At 49.1% G+C, this 20320-nt stretch overlaps 1 protein-coding gene across 6 annotated transcripts in view; it reads right to left on the reverse strand.

Annotated features, from left to right (window-relative positions):
• The window catches only part of KDM2B (lysine demethylase 2B), a 104754-nt gene that overhangs the window by 2283 nt on the left and 82151 nt on the right, over nucleotides 1-20320 (reverse strand). For 5 of the 6 annotated variants that reach the window (XM_031059499.1, XM_031059500.1, XM_031059501.1 and 2 more), the window contains 7 exons: nucleotides 13501-13725; nucleotides 10221-10364; nucleotides 5634-5720; nucleotides 4763-5032; nucleotides 2278-2954; nucleotides 733-896; nucleotides 161-322 (listed from right to left, as the gene is read on the reverse strand). In XM_031059499.1, coding sequence (XP_030915359.1) covers nucleotides 161-322; nucleotides 733-896; nucleotides 2278-2954; nucleotides 4763-5032; nucleotides 5634-5720; nucleotides 10221-10364; nucleotides 13501-13725 — 1729 coding nt within the window. The remainder of the gene's footprint in view (nucleotides 1-160; nucleotides 323-732; nucleotides 897-2277; nucleotides 2955-4762; nucleotides 5033-5633; nucleotides 5721-10220; nucleotides 10365-13500; nucleotides 13726-20320) is intronic. The other variant, XM_005424021.3, reaches the window with a different exon arrangement.

Below are 20320 nucleotides of genomic sequence, written 5' to 3' on the forward strand. Positions count from 1 at the left end.
GCTCCAGCCAGGAGTGTTGCCAGTCACTACCTCGAACTCCCCAGGGGCTGCACGGCCCCAGCCCTGCCTGTGGGGGCTCCTGCCCGTTTGCTCCAAGGGCGACTAAGCACAGAACAGGCCCCGGGGCTGGGACGGGGCTCCCGGCTCCTCCCGCCCTTACCTGGCCGGTTGTCCGTGGGCGGGGACAGGAGGTCTCTCATTTGTGCGTCTTTCAGTCCTTCCGCCCACTGCACGTCCAGGGTTCGCAGCAAGGGACAACTGGAGCTACAAAGTGCCGACACTGCAATCCATGAGCACCCTGATAACAGCAGGTCCCGCAGACCTGCAGACACAGAACAGGTTGGAGCACTGGGACCTTCCCAGGCACATCCCAGTGACCTCCACTGGCACCCCCACAGTCCCCTCCTCCATCCCAGCTCTCCATCTGTCCCACCACTTGGAACTTCGCTCCTTCCCCCAGTCCCCTCAGCCCTTTCCACGGCAGCATTCATTACTTGCTAGGCAAGACCTGCCTCAAATTATCTTAACTGACCAAATCAAGCAGTCAGAAAAAAATATTTTTGGCTCATTTTAACCCACTGATGCTTCATTTTTACACATCTCCAGCCCTCCTAGAGACTCCTCTTCTAGTCCCCAGTCCCTGGAGATTTTCCCCAGAAGTTGCAGTTTAGATACAGACTGGTTTGTTAGACAAACTGGTTTGTGATTTGGTGATGAAAACACATCACTTACCTGGCAGTCTGTTGATAAGCCAACTCAGCTGCTTTTTAGATATATTTGTCCAGCTAAGATCAAGGGTTACAGGCTGTCTCCTAATAATGCCACTAAGCATAAGTGGAGTGATGGATTTACAATGGTTTAAATCTATTTTGGTCCATAATCTTTTGTCACAGCACCTACCCAAAAAGAAAAAAAGCCAACAGCACTTAATTTGGCACTTGGTTGGATTTTGGTAAGGCTTTAAAAGGTGTCATTAAACAGTAGGAAAAACTGCAGCATTTAACTGAAAATTGCAAAAATAAGGCCAAGTATTCACAACCCCACACAATGTTACATAAGTTTCTCCACCAAATATATCCTGAAATAAAGCATGGAATTATTTCCACAGAGTCACAAGTGTCAACAACTCTGGATCCCATTTTAAGTCATCCCAGCACTTACTAAAATCCGTTTTATAGCCTGAAGACAAGTCATCGCTTTTTCCTTATGTTTTGACTATGAAGTCTGATTTAAATAATATCCCCATTTCCTCTGTGTTTTCCTTACTCAAAATGAGTAGATTTGGGAAAACAGATCCTCCCTCTCCTGTTGTGTGTTTGTGTTTTCCCTGTCCATGTGGATTATGTATCTTTTTGCTCTTTATGGGTTTCTAAGGGCAACAACACCAAGTCCTGATGAGTGTGCAGGAGTCTGCATTTTTTTTTTAATTAGCAAATACTGTATTTAAGTAGAAAATACATTTTCAGGTTTCAGTGACACCAAGCAGCCCACGGAGAAGACTCCACACACATCACCTCACACTGAATTATCAGCCTCTCTACTTTGTGTGTTCTGTTAGCAGGCTGTGCTGGAAAGGAGCCCGTTCCAGTCTGTCTGTCCTTCTGCACAGCAGGAACGTGGGACAGGAGTCAGCAGAGCCACAAAGCTGCTCTGAGGGGTCACTGAAACCTGTAAATCTGCACTGAAGCTTCTGCTGCTGCTGTGCAGCCTCAGCTGTGTCAGGGCCACACAGCGCCCGAGCACAAGGGACACGCTGTGAGCAAACAGCACCAACAAAGGATTCCTGCAGAACGTGCTCTGCTGGCACAGGGACAGGGAACAGGCTGCCTCTCCACGTACCCTCCACAGGGAGACAATCAGCACAGCCCTTGTGAGGAGCACACGGTGGGATCCTCACTATCTCAGTGGGTATTTAATAACTGAACTGCACAAATGCTGGCAGTCAGGAAGTCCTGGGGCAGAATGACACCAAGACTGAGCCAGCCTGGCTGTTCCAGCAGCAGGAACACTGCAGTGTCTGACTCCAGCACAGGCTGCTCTGGAGCCTGGCAGGCTGACGCCGAGTCTGACACACACAGCTCCACCAGAAATGCTGGGAGCTGCTGTTTCTGAGAAAGCAACATGAGACCACTGCCACTTCTGATGGTCACCCCTTCTGCCTGGGCTCCCCAGAGCTCCAGGGACAGCCCACAGCCCTCCCCAGGAGACACCAGTGCCTCCACCACCTGCTGTCCTTCCGTGCCCATCCCACCACACCTCGTGTCCCGCCCTCCTTACCATCTGTTCCAGGTCTTGCAAACTCTCATACAGATGCACAAGTCTCTATGACTGAGGTAGCTAAAGACAGCCATCCAGACTTCCCTCTGCATCACGTGGGCTGCCCCGTCATCCAGGGGCAGCGAGTCCGGAGGGGGGCTGATGGGAGGAGGCCGGATGACGTGCCGCTCCATCTGGATGCACTTGGGGGGCGACAGCGAGGGCGGGGGCCGGGCGATGCCCCGGGGGGTGCTGCGCAGGCTGGGCATGAGCTGGTGGTGCCTCAGCTCCCGGGGAGTCCCGTTCAACCCTTTGCTGAACCTGTGGAGTCTCTCGCTGTTGTTCAACGCACGCTTGGGTTCCTCGTTCTCGCTCTCCGGTTCAGATTTGATGGGTTGGTGGTTCTCATTGGCAAGGCTGTTCTCGGTTTTTTGGATCTCCTGGTTAAGCTCTTTGCTGAGCTCCTTGCTCAGTTCTTTATTGGGAAGCCGCCTTTTCCTCCTCATCTTGAACTTCTTCTTGTCCCTGGGCTCGGCGCCCTCCCTGCTGTGCCCAGCTGTGGGCGAGCTGGAGCGGGACTGGTCGCTGTCCTTGGACCTGGGGGGTGCTTCTGGCAGCTCGTCCTCGGGCTCCTGCTTGAGGCGCCGCAGGGGTTTGATCATGGCAGTTCGCTCATCCGGGGCCTTCCACGATCGCCGCTGCAAGGACAGACCAGGGCTGACTGTGGGAGCTCCGCAGCGCTCCCAGCAGCGCTTCCATGTGGATGCTCCACACAGGAGCCCTGCCCGGGGCTGGGCCCCCTGCCAGCCCTGAGCCCCACCCAGCCCAGCCCCATCCCAGCACCGGCCAAAGGTATCGAGTTCAAGAGGCAGCAGGGATGAGGAGCTCAGCTATTGGCTCACTGGACTCCAGGAGTGACAAACGCCCTGATTCACCGAGCAGGTTCCTGCTCACTCCAGGGCCTTGCCTATCTCTGAGGGGATCATTTACACACAGATGATCAGCAGCACACCATGGACAGCTTTGTCCCCGGCAGGCCACAAGAACCCAGGCTTGGGCCACATCCACTGGGCACCCACATCAAACACAGCCCAAGTGCCCTCAGGCCATGGTCAGAAGGGCCATTCCCAAAACCTCTGGAGTCACAGTTGCCATCCCAGCAGCTGGACACCCACAGCCTCCTTTAGAGACTTTAGATTCTCCTTCACACCCAACCAAACCCTGGCTATCCCCTCCAATCCCTGCAGAACAGGGAATGTGACAGGACCTTCCTCCTGCCCCAGTTCCTGCTCCCAGCAAACTGCTCTGCACTCTTCCCCCCTCATCCACCCCCTCTGATTCACCAGGCTGCGTGAGAGACACAAACTGAGGCCCGGGAAGGCTTCAAGCCTAATCTGATCAGCACAAGCAAGAAAGAAGTCAGCAGCTGTTAAAATGAAACAGCTCCAAAAAGGAGATCTGGACCGGCAAGGAGAGGGAATTGCTGTGAGCACACTTGTTGTGTCAGAGGGCTCCTGCTTTCGCTTTCCCAATAAACAAATTGGATCAAGGCAGTGGCTGTGTTCCCAAGTTTCAGGTCACAGTGCATGGTGGAGAAAGCTGATCACCCTGCCTTTAAATTAACATATTAGAAAAAGGCAGAAGTCCCAGTAAGTTAATGACAGGTTAGAATAAAACATTACTGCACCAGGCCAGTGCAGCTCCCAGCACTCCTGTGAATCCCTGCTACTGTAAATTTTGCTCTCTCTCCACCAAAGCAGCCCAAATCCCCACATTTGCCATCCTGCAGCATCCCCACTGTCCAGCCTTGCAGGACTGACTGACTCCCACCCCTGGGAGCTTCACGGGCAACACAGTCCAGCCACTGATTCTGATTTTACAGCCATCAGCCCCTTAAGTCATGAGACACAGAAAACTGGAGCCCTCATTTCTGCCTCTGCAAACCAGCACTTCTGCAGATCCCAAGTACCACATTTTGGAATCTACATGAAAATTCAGTGTCCCTGCCTGGCCTGAGAGTCCTGACTGTCATGTTCAGGGCCAAGTTGTCTCCACAACTGCTGGGAGCAGCTCCTGCTCTCTGCAGGCACCCCAAGGTGTCCTTTCCAGAGGCTTCCCAGGGTGGCACAGCCCCAAACCAGCCCCAAAACAGCTGCCAGGCGCCACCACGTGGAGAGACCTGAAAAGGCTTCCATGAAAAATTCATTTTCACCTTGTTCCTGCTCTGAGCACCCTGTAAAGACTTTTCAGTTAAAGTGGGTTTTCCAGTATCTTGAATAAAACAAGAGCCATAGCCCAGTGTTCTCGGCCTCTGAACATCAACCTGAGTGTCCCTGTTCAAGCCACTGTCCTGTCAGACCAGCAGCTTTTACCAGAATGGTAAAAAATCCCAGTTCCTCTGGGAACAGTCTGGGATCTGGGGATGAGCTCTAAGCCAGGAGAGCAGAGCAGCAGCCCCAGCCAGGCCAGGCCCTGTGCAGAGCCCTCAGCAGGGGCTGTCCCTTACCCGCTTCCTCATCGTGGGTTCCTGGGACTTCTCGAATTTCCGTTTCCTCCACAGATGCACCTCGTCAGACTTTCTCCTCAGGATGGAGTCAACTGGAGCCTTCTTGGAATGTTCCTCTGATTTCCTCCTGGGGGTCTCCTCGCAGTCCCCTTTCCGTTTGGCAGCATCTGGCACTTCCTTGTTGTCTCTGTTGATTTTCTGCTCCTTCAGCAGCGAGCCCGGGAGATTTGACGCGTATTTAAATCCTGGTCCGCGCTTTTGCTTGTACGCCAAAGAGACACAAAACACAAACCCAACTTTATACCTTATGCATCTCCCAGCTCTTCACGCTGCCACCAGCACTCCAACATTGCTGGGTTGGCCACTTTTTAACTCAAAATTATTAGTAAGGAGTTAAAAGTTTTAATTTTCCTGAGGTTTTTTTTCTAACTACGCACTTGCAAGTGTCTGTCGCAAAGAAAGAGTGTTTCACTAATTCCAACAGACACTCCAGGTTTTGCATAATTGCTTGTGAATTTTTAATTTCAGGAATTTTCATTGTCAAAATTAACATGCAGCAGTGCACAGAACTAACCTAAATATTGCCCAGGTGCTGGGTGAAGTGTTGGTACAAGTATACAAAAATTACTGAAGAACAGAAAGCTGTGAGCTTGTCTCCTTCAACTCACAGAATCATCATGGAATGAACCACATAACCCTGGAATGGTTTGGGTTGGTAGGGTCCCTAAAGATCACCTTATTCATTAAGAACAAAACCTGAATTAAGCACAAAATCAAAAGCTGGTATTGGGCTAAAGTCTATCTATAAGCCAGAGGGAATGCTTAAGATTTTGTATCTCATTCCAGCACCACTTCTTCCCATTAAACTCACTTTTCCAGTTTTCCCTGCGTGGTTGCACTTTGGACACTCCCAGCAGTTCGGCAGCTCATCGTTCACCACACCATCCGATTCCTTCACCTGAGGGAGACACAACACTCACAGCTGAGCTGCACAAGCTGCAGGAAGGTGATGATCATTCCAAGGCACACTGTACAGCTCCTTGTTTTCTGGGAGGGACTGCAGCCCTCCCAGGGAGCAGAGGCACCATCCTGCTGGTGCTGAGCAAGCCCTGGGTGCTGCACAGCCACCCCTCGATGACGTGGGAGGGAGGGACGCTGGCCAAACACATCTGGCAAAGGGCTCAGCTCTGAGCCTTCCATAAGGTCAGTGACGGTCCCAAACCACACACTCTGCTCTTGGAACAACAACAGAGAAGTCCCCGAGAGCCCAGGCAAACCCCCAAACCCAGGGCTGTGACTGCACCATCTCCAAATGCCCTCCCACACCTCGGGTTTGCAGAGCCCAGCCCTGTGTCCCCCGGAGAGGCACAGCCTGATCCCCACTGTCCCATCCATGCTCTCCCTTACATTAACCCCATGGGCATTTTTAGCAGCACAGCACCCTGCACTGTAATCAAGTGTTCCTTAAAATACTTTTCTTCCAGGATCAGAACCAGCAGTGCCAGGCTGCAGCCCTGCAGCCCATGTGCCAGTGGGGACGGTGCTGCCAAGGCAGCTCAGAACAGGCACGTTCATTCAGATGGACACACAGAGCATTGCCAGGCCTTCTCACAGCCCAGATCCTCAGTCAGGGTAAGGGAGAGAGAGGCTGACAACTTCACCACCTCCAACACCGTCTTTTGCTGTCTGAAACAAACTTATGTTCAGGGTTGTTACACTCCAGCAAAAGCACAGTCCTGCCCTACACAGCTGGAATGCTCCTCTTGTCTGGATTTTCACACAGGAGCCTGGAGTGCTTTCCAAACAGGGAACAGACATTTCAGAAAGACATTTCTGTGAATGAAAAGCAGAGCTAAGATACACCCTCCACAAACACACACAAACTCACTGATGGCACATTCCCACTTAAGGGTTTCATTACATACTCAGAAATAAATAACTTGGAAAAAACCCAGAAATAAATAACTTGGGAAAAAAAAAAGAAAAATATTCATTTATTACTATTGTAGACAACAAAAACCTGCTGCTGTCCAGACTAACAGCTGGGCACTGGCAGCAACAGTGTGGCTGCAGGAGACAGGAACAAGCACGGGCAGGGATCTGCAGATTTTTCATGTTTCTGAAACATTTCCTCCTCTCCTCCCAGTGCAGGGAAAAGGAACTGGCTGTGCAGGAGCAAGCCCTTGGATTTAGGAACTGCTTCCTCCAGTCCCTGAGCCAGACAGCAGCCATTCTAGTTTCACCATCCAGTGAGAGTGATGACATGTCAGTCTCTCAGCAAGACTCCGGGAGTTAATAAATAAGTAAATGAAGTGGGCAGAATTTAAATACTGGTTTTATCACAACTGTGTGCCTTTGAACCTTCTTTCCCATGGTAGGTGTAAGATACTCCAGGAGTTGTTGTATACATCTCTGCCTCAAGGGAACAATTCCTGGCCCAAGCCCAAGTTGGGAACAAGTTATTTCCCGCACTGAATATAGAACAAGTGCTGCTGAAGGGAGAGCATTACAGCTCTGTCCCTTCTGTGAAGTTTAAGGAACTGAACAGATGTGAGGAACTGTAAGCAAACTAATTAGACACACACAAACCTGCCACTGAATCTGTCCCAAGCCTTTCAGGCTGGGTGGGAGCCAGTTCAGAGTGTTTGCTGCAAACAGCAGGTGGGTGTCTGAGGCACAGCGTGAGGCGTCACTGAAACCTACCTGCAGCACCAGGGCAGCAGCTCAGATCTCAGCAGCACACCTCGTGCTGGGGACTCCTCTTGTAGGGATATGGAGACCCCAGGATGCTGATCTGGCATCCCTGAGGGAGAGCCATGAATTCTGGCAGTGCCCAGACTGAAACAGGCAGTGAGACACACCTGGGCTGAAGCTGTGCTGGAAAAGGTCTCTGTATCCCTGCTGCTCTGACAAGGCACCCAAATATTGACTTCCATTGTTATCACCACATTCAGCTGAGATGGAAAAGAACAGGCTCCTAGTGCAGAAAAGAACCCCTTCCCCCTAAGGAAACAGCATCAGATGCTGCACTCAGACATGCTAGCCAGCAATGCCAGCAATTTGAGATGAAGCAAAAAAAATTCACCACTCTTGGTTCAACTCAAACACTGAGGAACAATGCAGGGCAGTGTTCATCCCAAAATCTCATGAGTTCCCTCTGGAAGCAGCGCTGTGCTTGCGAAACTCTCATCAAGATCATTTTCATAAGAAACCCGTTCAGCAAAACAAGCTTTTGTGTTGGTGTGGTATTTTCAAGGAAAGAAGGATGTCAGGAAGCTCCTGTGACTTTTCTGAGGACATGGAACACCCTGCTGTCCCCAGCACTGCAGGTGCTCTGGTACCCAGGGCCCCCACAGAAGCCCCACAAGGCTCAGTGTGCCAGGGCTCAGGTACACCTGAGCCACCCTTCATTTAACTCCTCTGAGAGGTCCTCTGGCACTGCTGCTTCATGGAGAAAAACCCCCAGAACATCAACAGCCTAATCAGGGAGCTGGAAGAAGATGGACTTCAAACCACAACCAACCTGCCTGGAGAATAAAGCACCCCCTGCACGTACCAAACCACTGCACAAGCTCTGGGAGATGCATCTTGGAGGGAACTCACTGCACAGGGGAACAGGCCAGGAAAGGACATCTGCACTGATCCAGCTTATTCCAGTCTCCCCCAGCAGTACATCTGCCAGACATTTAGCTGGAGATGACCAGCAGTTCCCATGGTGCTGTTTCCCCAGTGGGACAGGAAGGCAGCTGCCCTGGGGCTGGGGCTGCATCAAAGGCTATTTATGGGCTCCATCCTCAGGGCTCAAGGGCTGGAGCAACATGTAAACATGGCTAGAGATTTCTGCCTTGCAGGAAGTCATGGAACCTGGGAATAAAGAGCAAGGAAGGATCTAAGGAAGAGGCTCCATTTTCCTTTTGCTGCTCTCCTGAGCAGTCTCATCTCACCTTCCAAGATGATTCTGAAATTCTACCAGTGCTCTTTTGCCTCAGGAAATCAACAGCACCAGTTACCAGTTACCCACCATTTCAGCTCAGCAGAAGCAATAAGAAATCAAAATAAAAGGCACACAAGGCACACAGTAAATCTCCCAGTGCTTAATTGTCAGGAACAGCCAAAGCAGTGCTGTTCCTAGTTACCAAAAGCACACTCAGAACACCACGCACGTGTCAGACAACAAACAGCCCTTGCCTGACTTCACAGACCTGACCCACATCCTGTACTAGTCCCAAATGTAGAATGGGGAGAGGAAGTCATACCTGAGCTGCCACTAGACAACAACTGTCCTCTAACTCAGCCCTGAGGTGCCACTGACACTACAAAGGCAGAGATGGGGGTGCACAGGGCACTTCCAGCAAGGGTTGGAACAGCAAAGCAAAATTAAGGTACCTCTGAAAATGAGCAGCTCCTTCCTCTGCTTCATCAGTCCCCAAAGTTTTGTTTTAAGCAGAGCCAAACAAGCAAAGCTCCTTTTCAGAGCCCATCTGTGGCAGGAACTGAGCACCAGCTCCATGAATCAGGGAGAAGGCACAGCTCTGGTTTGCCAGCTCCCCACATCCTGCTCTAATAAATGACAGCACAGAGCTTGGAGCAGCACCTCGTAGAGCTCAGGAGAAATGAAAGGCCAGGAGAGCTTCACCCCAGGCTTGCACAGAACACACACACCTCTCCTCCCAGACAGCCCAGAAGGGCCCAAACATTGCTTTTGGGGCACGCTGTGTCAGAACACATTTGCTTTGGCAAATCACTTTAACCATAAACAAATCAGCAACAGGAAATGGCTGATCAGCTGAAAGAAACCAGCTCTGGAGAAAGGCAGCTTCTCAATGCTAATGCAGGAAAATATGCCCAAAATGACACTTTTGTTACCAGCAAAGAATCCAGCTGCTCACAGGACTCGAGCCAGCCAAGGGTGAGCGCTCCTGCAGCCTGCCACTGGCTCAGGCTGTTCTCCAGAGCTGCACTCCTGCTCCAACAGTTGCTCCCAACATCTTCAGAGCCAGCTGCCACCCTAAAGCACATCTGTGCCTGGACCTACACGAGCAGCCAATTGTTCATCTGTGCTTTGTGGGACTCAGGAAGAAGCTACTGACATGGATTTGGGAATATCTCACCCTGAAGTACGGGCAGATTGCTCTGCCTTCCCCATCCCAACTCAAACATCTCACTTTCTTAAACAAGGAGCAAAAAGAAAGAAACAAATCAGCAAGATCTTCACACACTCAGGGCGTGTCCAAAGCCAGGGTCCCAGGGAATGCTGTTACATCAAGGACCCCGCCTGCTGGTCAGGGCTGTGCGTGCCACAGCGCTCACCCTGCTCCCCACACCAGCTCTCTGCTGCCTTACTCATTGTCCAAAGATGAAAACCTAAAATCTTCCCAATTTCTGTGCACCACTTTTACATTAAGGTGATAACTAATTCAGCTTTTGTTTCCAACACGTATCACATCCTTGTACTCACCTTAAGGCATCCTGGGTGTATGATTTCATTACAAATGGAGCATTCCATTAGCATGAGATTAAACTTGCTCTCCTCCTCTTCCACAGTGTCCTCTTTCCCAGCTTCTCCACACACCAGACACACAGCAGTATGAGGCAGCACCGGCTGTTCACGGATCAGAAAGAACGGATCAAGATATGGCAGACATGGAAACACAAGAGCTCAATGTGCATTTACAGTATCCATAATTTATTATGGATAAATTATTGTGCAAACTGACATGAAGGCAAAAAAAAATTGTAACAAATTAGGGCTGGGTACCAGGTCAAGCTCCATAGGACACGTTTCACCCTGTAGCAATACAGGCTCAGGGAACATTACTGGGATGGATGAAAATGCATTTTTGGTGGGTTCCTTGAATCTGTGAGCTGACACAGACATTGGCATGCAAGTCACTTCACCAGTGTACAATGGGAGGGGAAAGAATCACCCTAGAACAGCACTATTCACATCCATTAGGTTTCACAATCCGAGGAGCAATTTGGCAGCTCCCGTATTTTACAGGCAGGGCAGACAGATGTTATGGGACCTGATCCAGGTCTCACAGCAAACCCACAACAGAACCAAGAACAGCCCTTTTCCTGACTGGCAGTCCATTATCCAGGGCCTTGCTCCCAGCCTGAGCACTGCAAAAAGCTCTGCTCACTTAGAAAGAGGATTCTCTCCTGCAAGTGTCACAAGTGAGATCACACAGATTTTTTTTCTCTTTGAGGCAGAAAGGGAACTGCAGCATCTCACATACCTGTCACCCATGTCAAAGCACTGAATGCCACTCTAATTAAAAAGCCACCTTTTTGCTAATGATTAACAAAATTCTGGTCTGCAACAATAAGGTATAAACCTCATTACAAAAAAGAAAAGGAAGAACCCAAGCTGCCCACAAAGGGAAGTGCCATTGATTGGGCTGCCAGTCCTTAACTACCCCACAGCCAGAAGTAGAGATGGGGCTTTTCCCAGCAAGGATCTCTTGTGGATGGAGTGAATCAATCCCTAAGAGAATACCTGCACACCAACCCAAATTTCAGCATCAACAGTGCATCCTTCAGCAAGGTTCAGGCAGGGGGAAGCCCAGCTGTGTGAGCCATTGGAGCACAGAGCATTTTGCAAACAGCAGTACAATCTTTCTTGCTGGGAGCAAGGGTGTCCAGGCAATGTCCTCTGCCCCTGGATGGGCTGGAACAGCAGCTGGGCTGTCACAACGTGTCCTCCCAGCCCCACTCCATGCAGCAGTGTCCCAGGCACTCCTGCTTCCCTTCCTGATGGAACTGGTGATGCAGAGGAGGTTCCTGCTCTCTGAACAGCAGTACCACAGGCTCTCTGAAGGCTTCTGAGCTTAATGAAAGTCTGTCTAGTTAATATTGTCAGTGTTATTAACCAAGGCAAGCACAGTCCCAGAACTGTAGGGATCATTACTTCCATACAGCTTCAGCATCTTGCAGGGTCTTTTTGGCTGGAAGCTGCTGGATATTATTACTGCTGAATTGTTAAGAGAACAAGAGCAAAGCCAACAGGATTGCTTACAGAAATGTAAAGCACCTTGAAAGGTACAACACTCCAATTCCTTAATTTTCTGGGCCTTTGCTGCTTTAAGAATTTGTAATAATCTCCCTGATATTTGCACCAACCTAGAAAGTGCAAAGAAGTCACTGTCACTGCATGTGAGGGTGGGACAAGTAATCAGAGACCCCTGGCTACCTCTGCTCTAACTGAAAGTAAAACTCTAGGCACAAGAAGAGAAATAAATCCTCATTGGAAGACAGAGGATGACCACACTCAGCTAGAAGAGAGCCCAGATTATCTCCAAAAGGCTCAGCCTGCGTTACTGAGAGTGAAACAGCTTAGTATGAAAGTTTCCTTCATCAGTGAGGATGAGAAAGCACACTGCAGCCCTAATTTAATCCTTCCACTAAAAAGGCAGCATGATTTCACTATTTCTTGCCCCTGGAGAATAATAAATTCTTCATCCATGCTGTTCAATTCATGCCACACTCCAGGAAATCAAGTGTTCAAAGAAAAGACACTTGAGCTGCAAAAGCACTCTGCAGAAAGGTGGATATTCTGTGTACTTTACTGAAAGATCCAGCAGTGCTGAACCCAATCCTCTGTGTCAGGAACAGAGCAGAGCCTGGCACAGAACACGGAGTGAGCTACCAGGAGCAACTACTGGAAACCTTAAGTGCTTATCAGTTTTTTATCACTGTTAGGTGAAGTCATTTAATCCCTCCACTTTGGTCATCTCCTAAGAATTAAAAGAAAAACCCCCAAATACTAAGTGAAGGGAACTGCAATGAGAGAAATCAGTATAGATAGGGTGATATTTCAGTTATGAATAAACAGCATTCCTTTCCTTAAAAAAACAACAACAAAAGAAAACCAAACCCATAACAACAGCATAAACAAGACCTTCTGAAGAATTCAAGTAAAACTAAAGCTGATTTTTAGCCTTGAACACAGTCACTGCAGACATGAGACCTGAGAAGAAGCTCCACAAGTCAGCATGGCAGCTACAGATTCAAAAGCTGCTTGAACAACTTAATGGAAGATTAATCTGTCAATATTTGTTAAACAGACAGCTACTGCTTGTGACTCAAGAAGCTCCTAAGTAATGTATCACAGGAGCCCAGGAAACTGACTGCCTGCTTGCCCTGCTCTGATGCTCTCTCCCTGACAGCCATTTCCAGTCCCTGAGGAAGACAAGACCCTGGAATGATGGCTCTCTGCCTCATCCAGATCAGACCCTCTGCTCTATGCCTAAGTAACAGCAAACAAATTGAAATTCAGATCTCTGGGAGCCTGGGGCTGGGGTCATCAATACCAAAATCTTGGAGGCTGTCAGTCAAGGATTTCTCTCATCCTAATTTGTGTGGATAACACGGCATAGATGACTGCAGGGCAGCTTTTCTCAGGAAATCCCAACATCCAAACCAAACACATCTCTTCATCCTTAGAATCAGAACTTCCTACTCTTCCCATTTTCCCCCACATCCCAGAGTTTGAGGGTGATCTGAGCACTGACTTTTGATGTACTGACAATCTCCACTTCTGTACTGCTAAAATGGAAGATATCCTGCTAAGTTTTAGTAGCATTCTGGTTTAGGATTTGGGAAGGATAGGAAGCACTGGGAAAGAGAGATCCGAGCTGGGAGGGCAGGGACGGCTCCCAGCCCCACACCTGGTCAGCCAGGAGACGCAGCAGGAGGAAAGGACTCTGCAGGCGAGCTGCAGGCCCAGGCACACTTACAGCTATGCACTGCCTCATGATGCAGGACTGCTTCATCCTGCCGGGCCCCCCGAACTTCTTCATGTCCTTGCAGAAGTGGCACTCGCCGCACTCTGTCCGCAGGCACGCCTCGCACTTGCGGCATCGCGTCCTCCGCCGCCGCGCGCCCGCCGTGCTCCGGTTGGCAGCGAGCTTCACCGCAGAGGCAGCGCCCAGCTTCCCCTTGGGCCGGCCAACCGCCCTGTTCTGCAAGAGACACACACACGGTCAGCTGTGAGAGACACACACACAGAGTGAGCTGCAAGAGACACACACACACACACAGGGTGAGCCGCACATCCAGCTCCCTGCTGATCTCTGTGCTAAACTGACCCCGTTAGTGAATTATGCACACACAGGTAACACTCAGCAAATGTGTACGGTCACTCTTAGACATGAAGGAGCTCCACTGCCTTTCCAAGAAAGGATGGGCTGTAAAATGACACAGAAGCCAGGACAAGCCCATGTCAACAGGAGGGCAGGGAAAAGACTTTTAAGCACAGCTCAACACCAGATCGAGTCCCAAGTGAGGTTCTTGGCTTGGGTCAATAGATGATCTGTGCCAGTGCTGAGCTCTGGGCTAGAGATATCTTAGATTTGTGCTCAGGTTAAACCAGAATGACTTCCTCTGCTGAGTCCAAGAAGCAGCAAAAGTGATTTGGTGGTTAGGTACAGCAGAGAAACATTCAGCCAATGGCTCAAGCCTCCAGTCATATCCCTAAAAAATCATCAGAGAATGAACTACTGCCAAGCAATAAAGTAGGAAATAAAACACAAATGCTACAAAACCCTTCCAAGGTAGCTCCCCTCCTATCCAACACCAGCAAGTGCTCAAAAATAGAACACCAACTGATGATGTGCAAAGGCTAAAAAGGGCATCCCAGGTCTAGATTTCAATGACCTTTAAGACAGAAACTAAAGGAGCATGAAAAGATTTGAAATGATTAGGTTAACTGCAACATATTCACTCTGCACATCCAAATTTCGTGTTCTCATCAGAAACTCCCTGTTATACAAAAGAACTTACAGCTCAAGCCAGACATCACTAAATACCATGTAATTGTATGGAGCTAATTATGCAAGGATTGGCTTGGCTCATACTGACCCCTGACAACTTTCTCCATAAAGATGAAAATAACAGGACTGCAAAGTTCATTTGGTTTAGCATTTATACAACTCTTCCATTTTCTGCACATCTCAGCATATGACCAACAGACCACCCAGTTTCACTTTCTGTTTCTGTTGAATTCTGGGCAACCACCAAGGCAGCGGCAGCTTGGCCGTAAGGAGCCATGCAGAAATTCCACCAGAGTTTTTAAAAGAAGAGATGTGCAAACATCTCTTGTACACTTGGTTGTACAAAAGCTTCCCCAAGTGTCCTGCTGTACAACCCTGAAGAGAAGCCACACTGCAGTGTATTTGATCTTCCTCCCAGCTGACTTAGCAAAGCTCCAGTGACTTTCTCTAAGCTGCAGAGAAGTGCTGATATTTTAACAGCCTCCATCCCAGCAATCTCAGCGCTGGAAGAACGAAGAAGTCAGCAGCCAGACCCCTTAAGTCTTCTCTCCTACAGACTTACTGTCATTACTGAGGTGGGAGAAAACACTACTTAGTCCACGAGGTTGCAGAAATTTCTGCAAAGTTTTTAATTCCACTCCTCCGGAACAGATTTTGTTCCATGTGCAGGCTGAACCTCTCTGTGCTGTGTGAACACGGACGAGCAGAGCTTCCTTCCCATCGGCAACCGCAGCGGCCGCCTGGATTGCAGATCAATGTCAGACACTCCAAAGGATAAATATTTACCTTCTAGACCAACTTTCCAGCCTCTCAAGGATAAAGTCGGCTCTGGCAGGACTGGCTTAGAGGCAACCTAGATAAGAGATAATTTTCTTCCTCAGCATGAATCACTCCTCCATTCTATTAGAGTCTCCTTCAGCTAGGAAGGGAGGCGAGACACAAACCAAAGGCTGGACAGCAGCGGGAACAAGTTAAACCAAAACATCCACAACAACCTTGGCAGCTCCCCTTGGACAACAGCACATGGAAGATTCTGTGTGAGCACCTGACTCCTTCCTACTGGGAAGCAACATGATTAAGTTTGAGGCAAACAACAGCTATGACACCGTGAGAATGCTGTTTTTAAATGCTTTCAAGGAAAAATCAAACTCTGTACTTTTCCAGCTGAAAGACAACTCCTGCTTCTGCCACAGTGATACGAGCCAAGTCCTAATTCTGAGGACAACAGTTTAAGTGCCAGGACACTGCAAAGACACAAGTGATAAAAGGCATCACTTGAACACAGAATTTGAGAATCCTAAAAAACCCACAAAAGCAGGAAGGTGAAAGTACAAGAACAAGCCTGAAGTCAGACCACACCACACAACTCAGATTTTCTTCCAGACACCACCAGAACACAGCAGAGGTGCAGAACTCCATCTCACTGTATGGAACATTCTTGCCTACCCAAACCTCTTCACTGCTCATTAGCAAATTGTCCTAGCTGGGTTTGTACTAATTTACCAACCAACCAATCCTCAATCCAAGCCACATTTTCACTCCAGGATGTCGCAGCCAGCAAGGCTGGAGAGGCCTTGCAGGAATTCCCATTCGTATCTGGTTTCAAGGGGCTCCAAAAGTGGTCGCTTAAAAACCTCCACAGAAGAAAATCTGGCCTGGGATTCAAGGGGGTAGAAGGAGCCTCCAACATGGCTTGGGGTTTATTTAGCACATGGCAGACAGCCAGATAAATTCCAGGTCGATGTTAGTGAGGAGATGCTGCAGGATTTCCAGCTCAGACTGCAGTTTTACAACATACCAGGCCTGGTAATGAGACTAGGTAAAATCTCCTTCAAAGTTCCTGTCCCCATCTCTGTACTGCCACTTGCCACCCTCTCAGCACAACTCCATGGATTTGTCTTGCAAATAATGAGCACATGGCAGGGGATGGCAGCACTCCTTGTGCTGGGTACCCAGCAAACAGCAGCTCCAGGGCCTGAGGCTCAGGACTGGCTGTCACACCCACTGGGGTGACACAATCTCACTCCTCTAGAGGGGACGCCACCATCTCCTTTCCCAAAGAGATGCAACTCTCAAGCACAGCCTGGACCTGATGACTCTGTAGCCCCCCACAGCTGTCTCTGAGAACTGTCAAGGAAACAAAGATTGTACCAAACTTGAAGATTTTTTCCTCTCTTAAACCTTACTAAGAAGCCAGGGAGCTGAGACAGATCCTGCCTGGAATACCATCACCAGCCACCATGTTCCAACATCTCCACAAGAACTGTGCTCGTAACTCCTATGGCCACAGCAAGTCTCCAAAAGAGAGGCAGGGGATGCTGGAATGCTGACAGCCACTCTGCCAAGCTCTCAACAAAGGCAGAGCAAGCAGCTGCTGAAATGTATTAGGATTAATATCTTAAATTCACATCTCTATTACACTGAAACCTAGGAAGCTGGTGGACTTGCACAGGACACCATGCTGGGTTGTTTGCTTTGTTTGGTTTTTTTTTTTTTTTTTGTTTGGTTTTTTGTTTCTTTTGTGGGATTTTTTTGGGGCTGTCCGTATTACCGCTATGACACACAAAGGTAACTTTCTCTTGTTCCCAAAGCAGACGCAGCACCTGGGGGTGAACATGGGCCATCACATGTACTGTCCTATGCACTACAAAACCATTTACAAGTCATGAAGCTGGGCTCACCCTCCCACACCACAGTGCCTGAACGTGCCCACCCCTCCAACAGGAAATGCAGCGATTTTCTGAAGTGTTGGCCTCCTACAGATCCCACCAAATTCAGCACAATTAGGGGACTTGGTGGGGTAGTCACCAGTAATTAAAGAGTCTCTCAACAGGGCTGTGCAGATCTGGGAATACACTCAGGTACAACACTCACAATTCTAAACCAACCCTAGGAAATGAGCTACCTGGAAGCCTCTGCTCAGAACAAGAGTTTATCCTGGTTATGGACAAACATTTGGCTGCTGGGCAGTTTCCACTGCCTTCTTACAGTACCTCAGAACACTTCCACATGTCCCAGCCCTGCCCAGCTGTCACTAAAAAACCACAACCAGGGTCAGAAGGACGAGAGGCACTAAGGAATGGCCTCTGCCCTGAGCACAACCCTGACTGCAACAGGAACATAACCCTGATGTTTACAGCAGCAAATTTCTAACCTTCACAATTACAAAGAACAACTCAAAAGACCTCGGGCAAACAAAAAAATACCATGAACACCAAACTTTGGAGAAAACACTGCAAGAGTCATCAGCCATTAAATGCATCATTAAATAGGTGATGTTCCCCAGCTGCTGCCCCAACACCAACTGGGGTCTGCCAGAGATGTCACCAGGCAACTTCACATACAAACTCCTCCACCCTAGAGAGGAAGATCAGCTGACCCTGTGACCAAGTCCAGCAGGAGGGAGGTCCTGGTTCTCAAAGCAAGGCTGACTAAGCCTGCAGCCTAGAAACAAGCTCTTCTGCAAGTGGCCTTTACCTGGGCACAGCTCTTATTCCACCACTCAGCTTCAGTGACCTGCTTTAAACTGCTGCCAGCAGCACCAAACCATTATTTCAGACTCAACATCTCCACAAAAAACCCAGAGATGCGTGGGGCTGTTCTGAAGGGCTCCTCAGGGGGCAGGTCAGCGAGACCCTGAAGCACTTCACTTCAACCAAGTACAACCTGAACAGCTCGTGCAGTATCCACAATGTACACCTCTCCTAGACAACACCTTTTATGTGTGCAGTGTTCACTGCTTCAGGTGCTGTGCCACACAAATACATCCCTTGCATTTGCAAGGCAGCAGTGATTTCCTTCTGTAACACACAGACAAATTCTGATTATTCTCATTTACTGTAGTTTGACCACATCCACACAACCACAACAGCACCCAAAGATGAGAATCCAAGCCTTGCCAGGTGCCAGTCCTGAGCTTAGAGCTTTATGTGGCATTGCATCCCAATGCAATTGTTTTAACAGAATTAGGATAGTCAAATCTAACAACCACTCGTTTCTTTAGAAGGTCTGATAAATAAACATTAAGGGGAAAATATTTTTTACAGAAGCTACATGCATTAACCCACAATTCCTAACTGCTGTCACCTAAAACACCACCCTAAAGGGGCTGGGTCATGGGCAACACTGGGCACTGGAGACACCACAGGGTGGCACAGCAAAGGCTTCTGGTCAGTTAGGTCTCCATCTTTTCCCACTGCACCAGAGGCGCATTTTTCCATCCAAACAGGGTGCAAGTTCTGGAGGACAACTACTGTGTGCTGCCCGAGGCAGTGAGCAGCACTGTCCCCTCCTGCTCCAGTGCCACATCCCTCTCCCAGCCTCCTTGTGCAGGGAGTTCTGGTGTTCCCACTAGAAACCCAAACTGACAATTCCCAGCAGTGGTGCACACCAGGTAACTTTACCCCAAAATATGGGTACTGGCCTTGGCTGCCTCAGCCTGTTACACTCACACTGCAGGCACTGCACAGTCACAGAACTGCTCAGGTTGGAAAGACCTCAGAGATCATCGAGTGCAACCATTAACACAGCTCTGCCATGTTCACCACCAAACCATGTCCCCAAGTGCCACATCCTCACATACTTCTAACTTTTCCATAGATCCCACCACTTCCCTGAGAAGCCTGGGAATAATCACAACCAAGTCAACAGTTCTTCTGTAATAAACCCTTACATCTGTTTAGCAATTAACAGAAACCCTTCTCAAAGGAAGAACTCAGAGGAAGAAGGAAGGACAGGATGAAGTAACTGCAGGAACGCAGTGGGGCCAAGGAAGAATCTAGATTAAGGGAGCAAAAAATCCCACTGACGCCAATAACATCCTTAAAAGCTGTATTAACTGAAGAGCACATGCCAACACCATGGACCATGTCTGACTAAAGCCTATCTACCCAAAAATCTGCACATGCAAACTCCAGGAGAGCTGTTTTCCTCTCACAGTGCGTGTTTACAGTTACATCACCCTCCTTCAGAATACACTCCTGCTGGGGTGGAGGTGTCCTTCAAGTCCAAGGTCCCTCATTAGCAGCAGCATCGAAGGGAAAGGGAAGGCACTGGAACTTTTTCAATCCCAGCTATCCCAAATCGGCATTAATCCTCTCCAGATGTTTACTGCCACCATCTCCTCCACTTCATACCTACGAAATCCTCTCCTACCACAACCAAAGTAGCTCCTCGTGACCCTTCCAGGTGACCACACAGAACTCCACTACTGAATCAGACTTATTTCCCACAAGAAAATAGAAAGAAAATAAAAGTTTATACTTTGCAGGTTCATCTGGGTGTTAATGACACTCCAGCAGCTTTTCTGCCAACATAGCAATGTTGTTTAGGGTGTGATAAACTGGCACATTAGTGCCAATGTCAGTGCCCCTGTTTATTTTCCTCTGGTGATGAGGAGGCAGAAGTTAGGCCTGGAGGGTGGAATAAGATATATTGGCAAAAACATGCTTTGGGAGATAAGCTTCAGCAAAACTAGGAGCTCTTAAAACAAAGACCCCGGTAAGTTCCAGACTCGGGGCACAACACAGCTTTTTTTACTGCTGCTTTGGGACAAATCCCCCTGCCCCAAACAGGCACAGTTTTCTCTGTTTACACACAGTCAGAAATCAAATTTCTTCACACCAGGAGCAACCCAGCAGCCTGGTGGGCTGGGGCAGGTGCTGCCCGTGACACAGGACACAGCCCCAGCACCCACACACCCCAGCACTGCTGGCAACTGCCGCAAGTGCAGTAAATCCTGTGTGCTCTGTGATATCAAACTCCACAGTCTTTTTGCTTTCTTAGG

The sequence above is a fragment of the Geospiza fortis genome, unplaced genomic scaffold (assembly GCF_000277835.1).
Source record: "Geospiza fortis unplaced genomic scaffold, GeoFor_1.0 scaffold145, whole genome shotgun sequence".
NCBI classification, from domain to species: Eukaryota; Metazoa; Chordata; class Aves; order Passeriformes; family Thraupidae; genus Geospiza; species Geospiza fortis.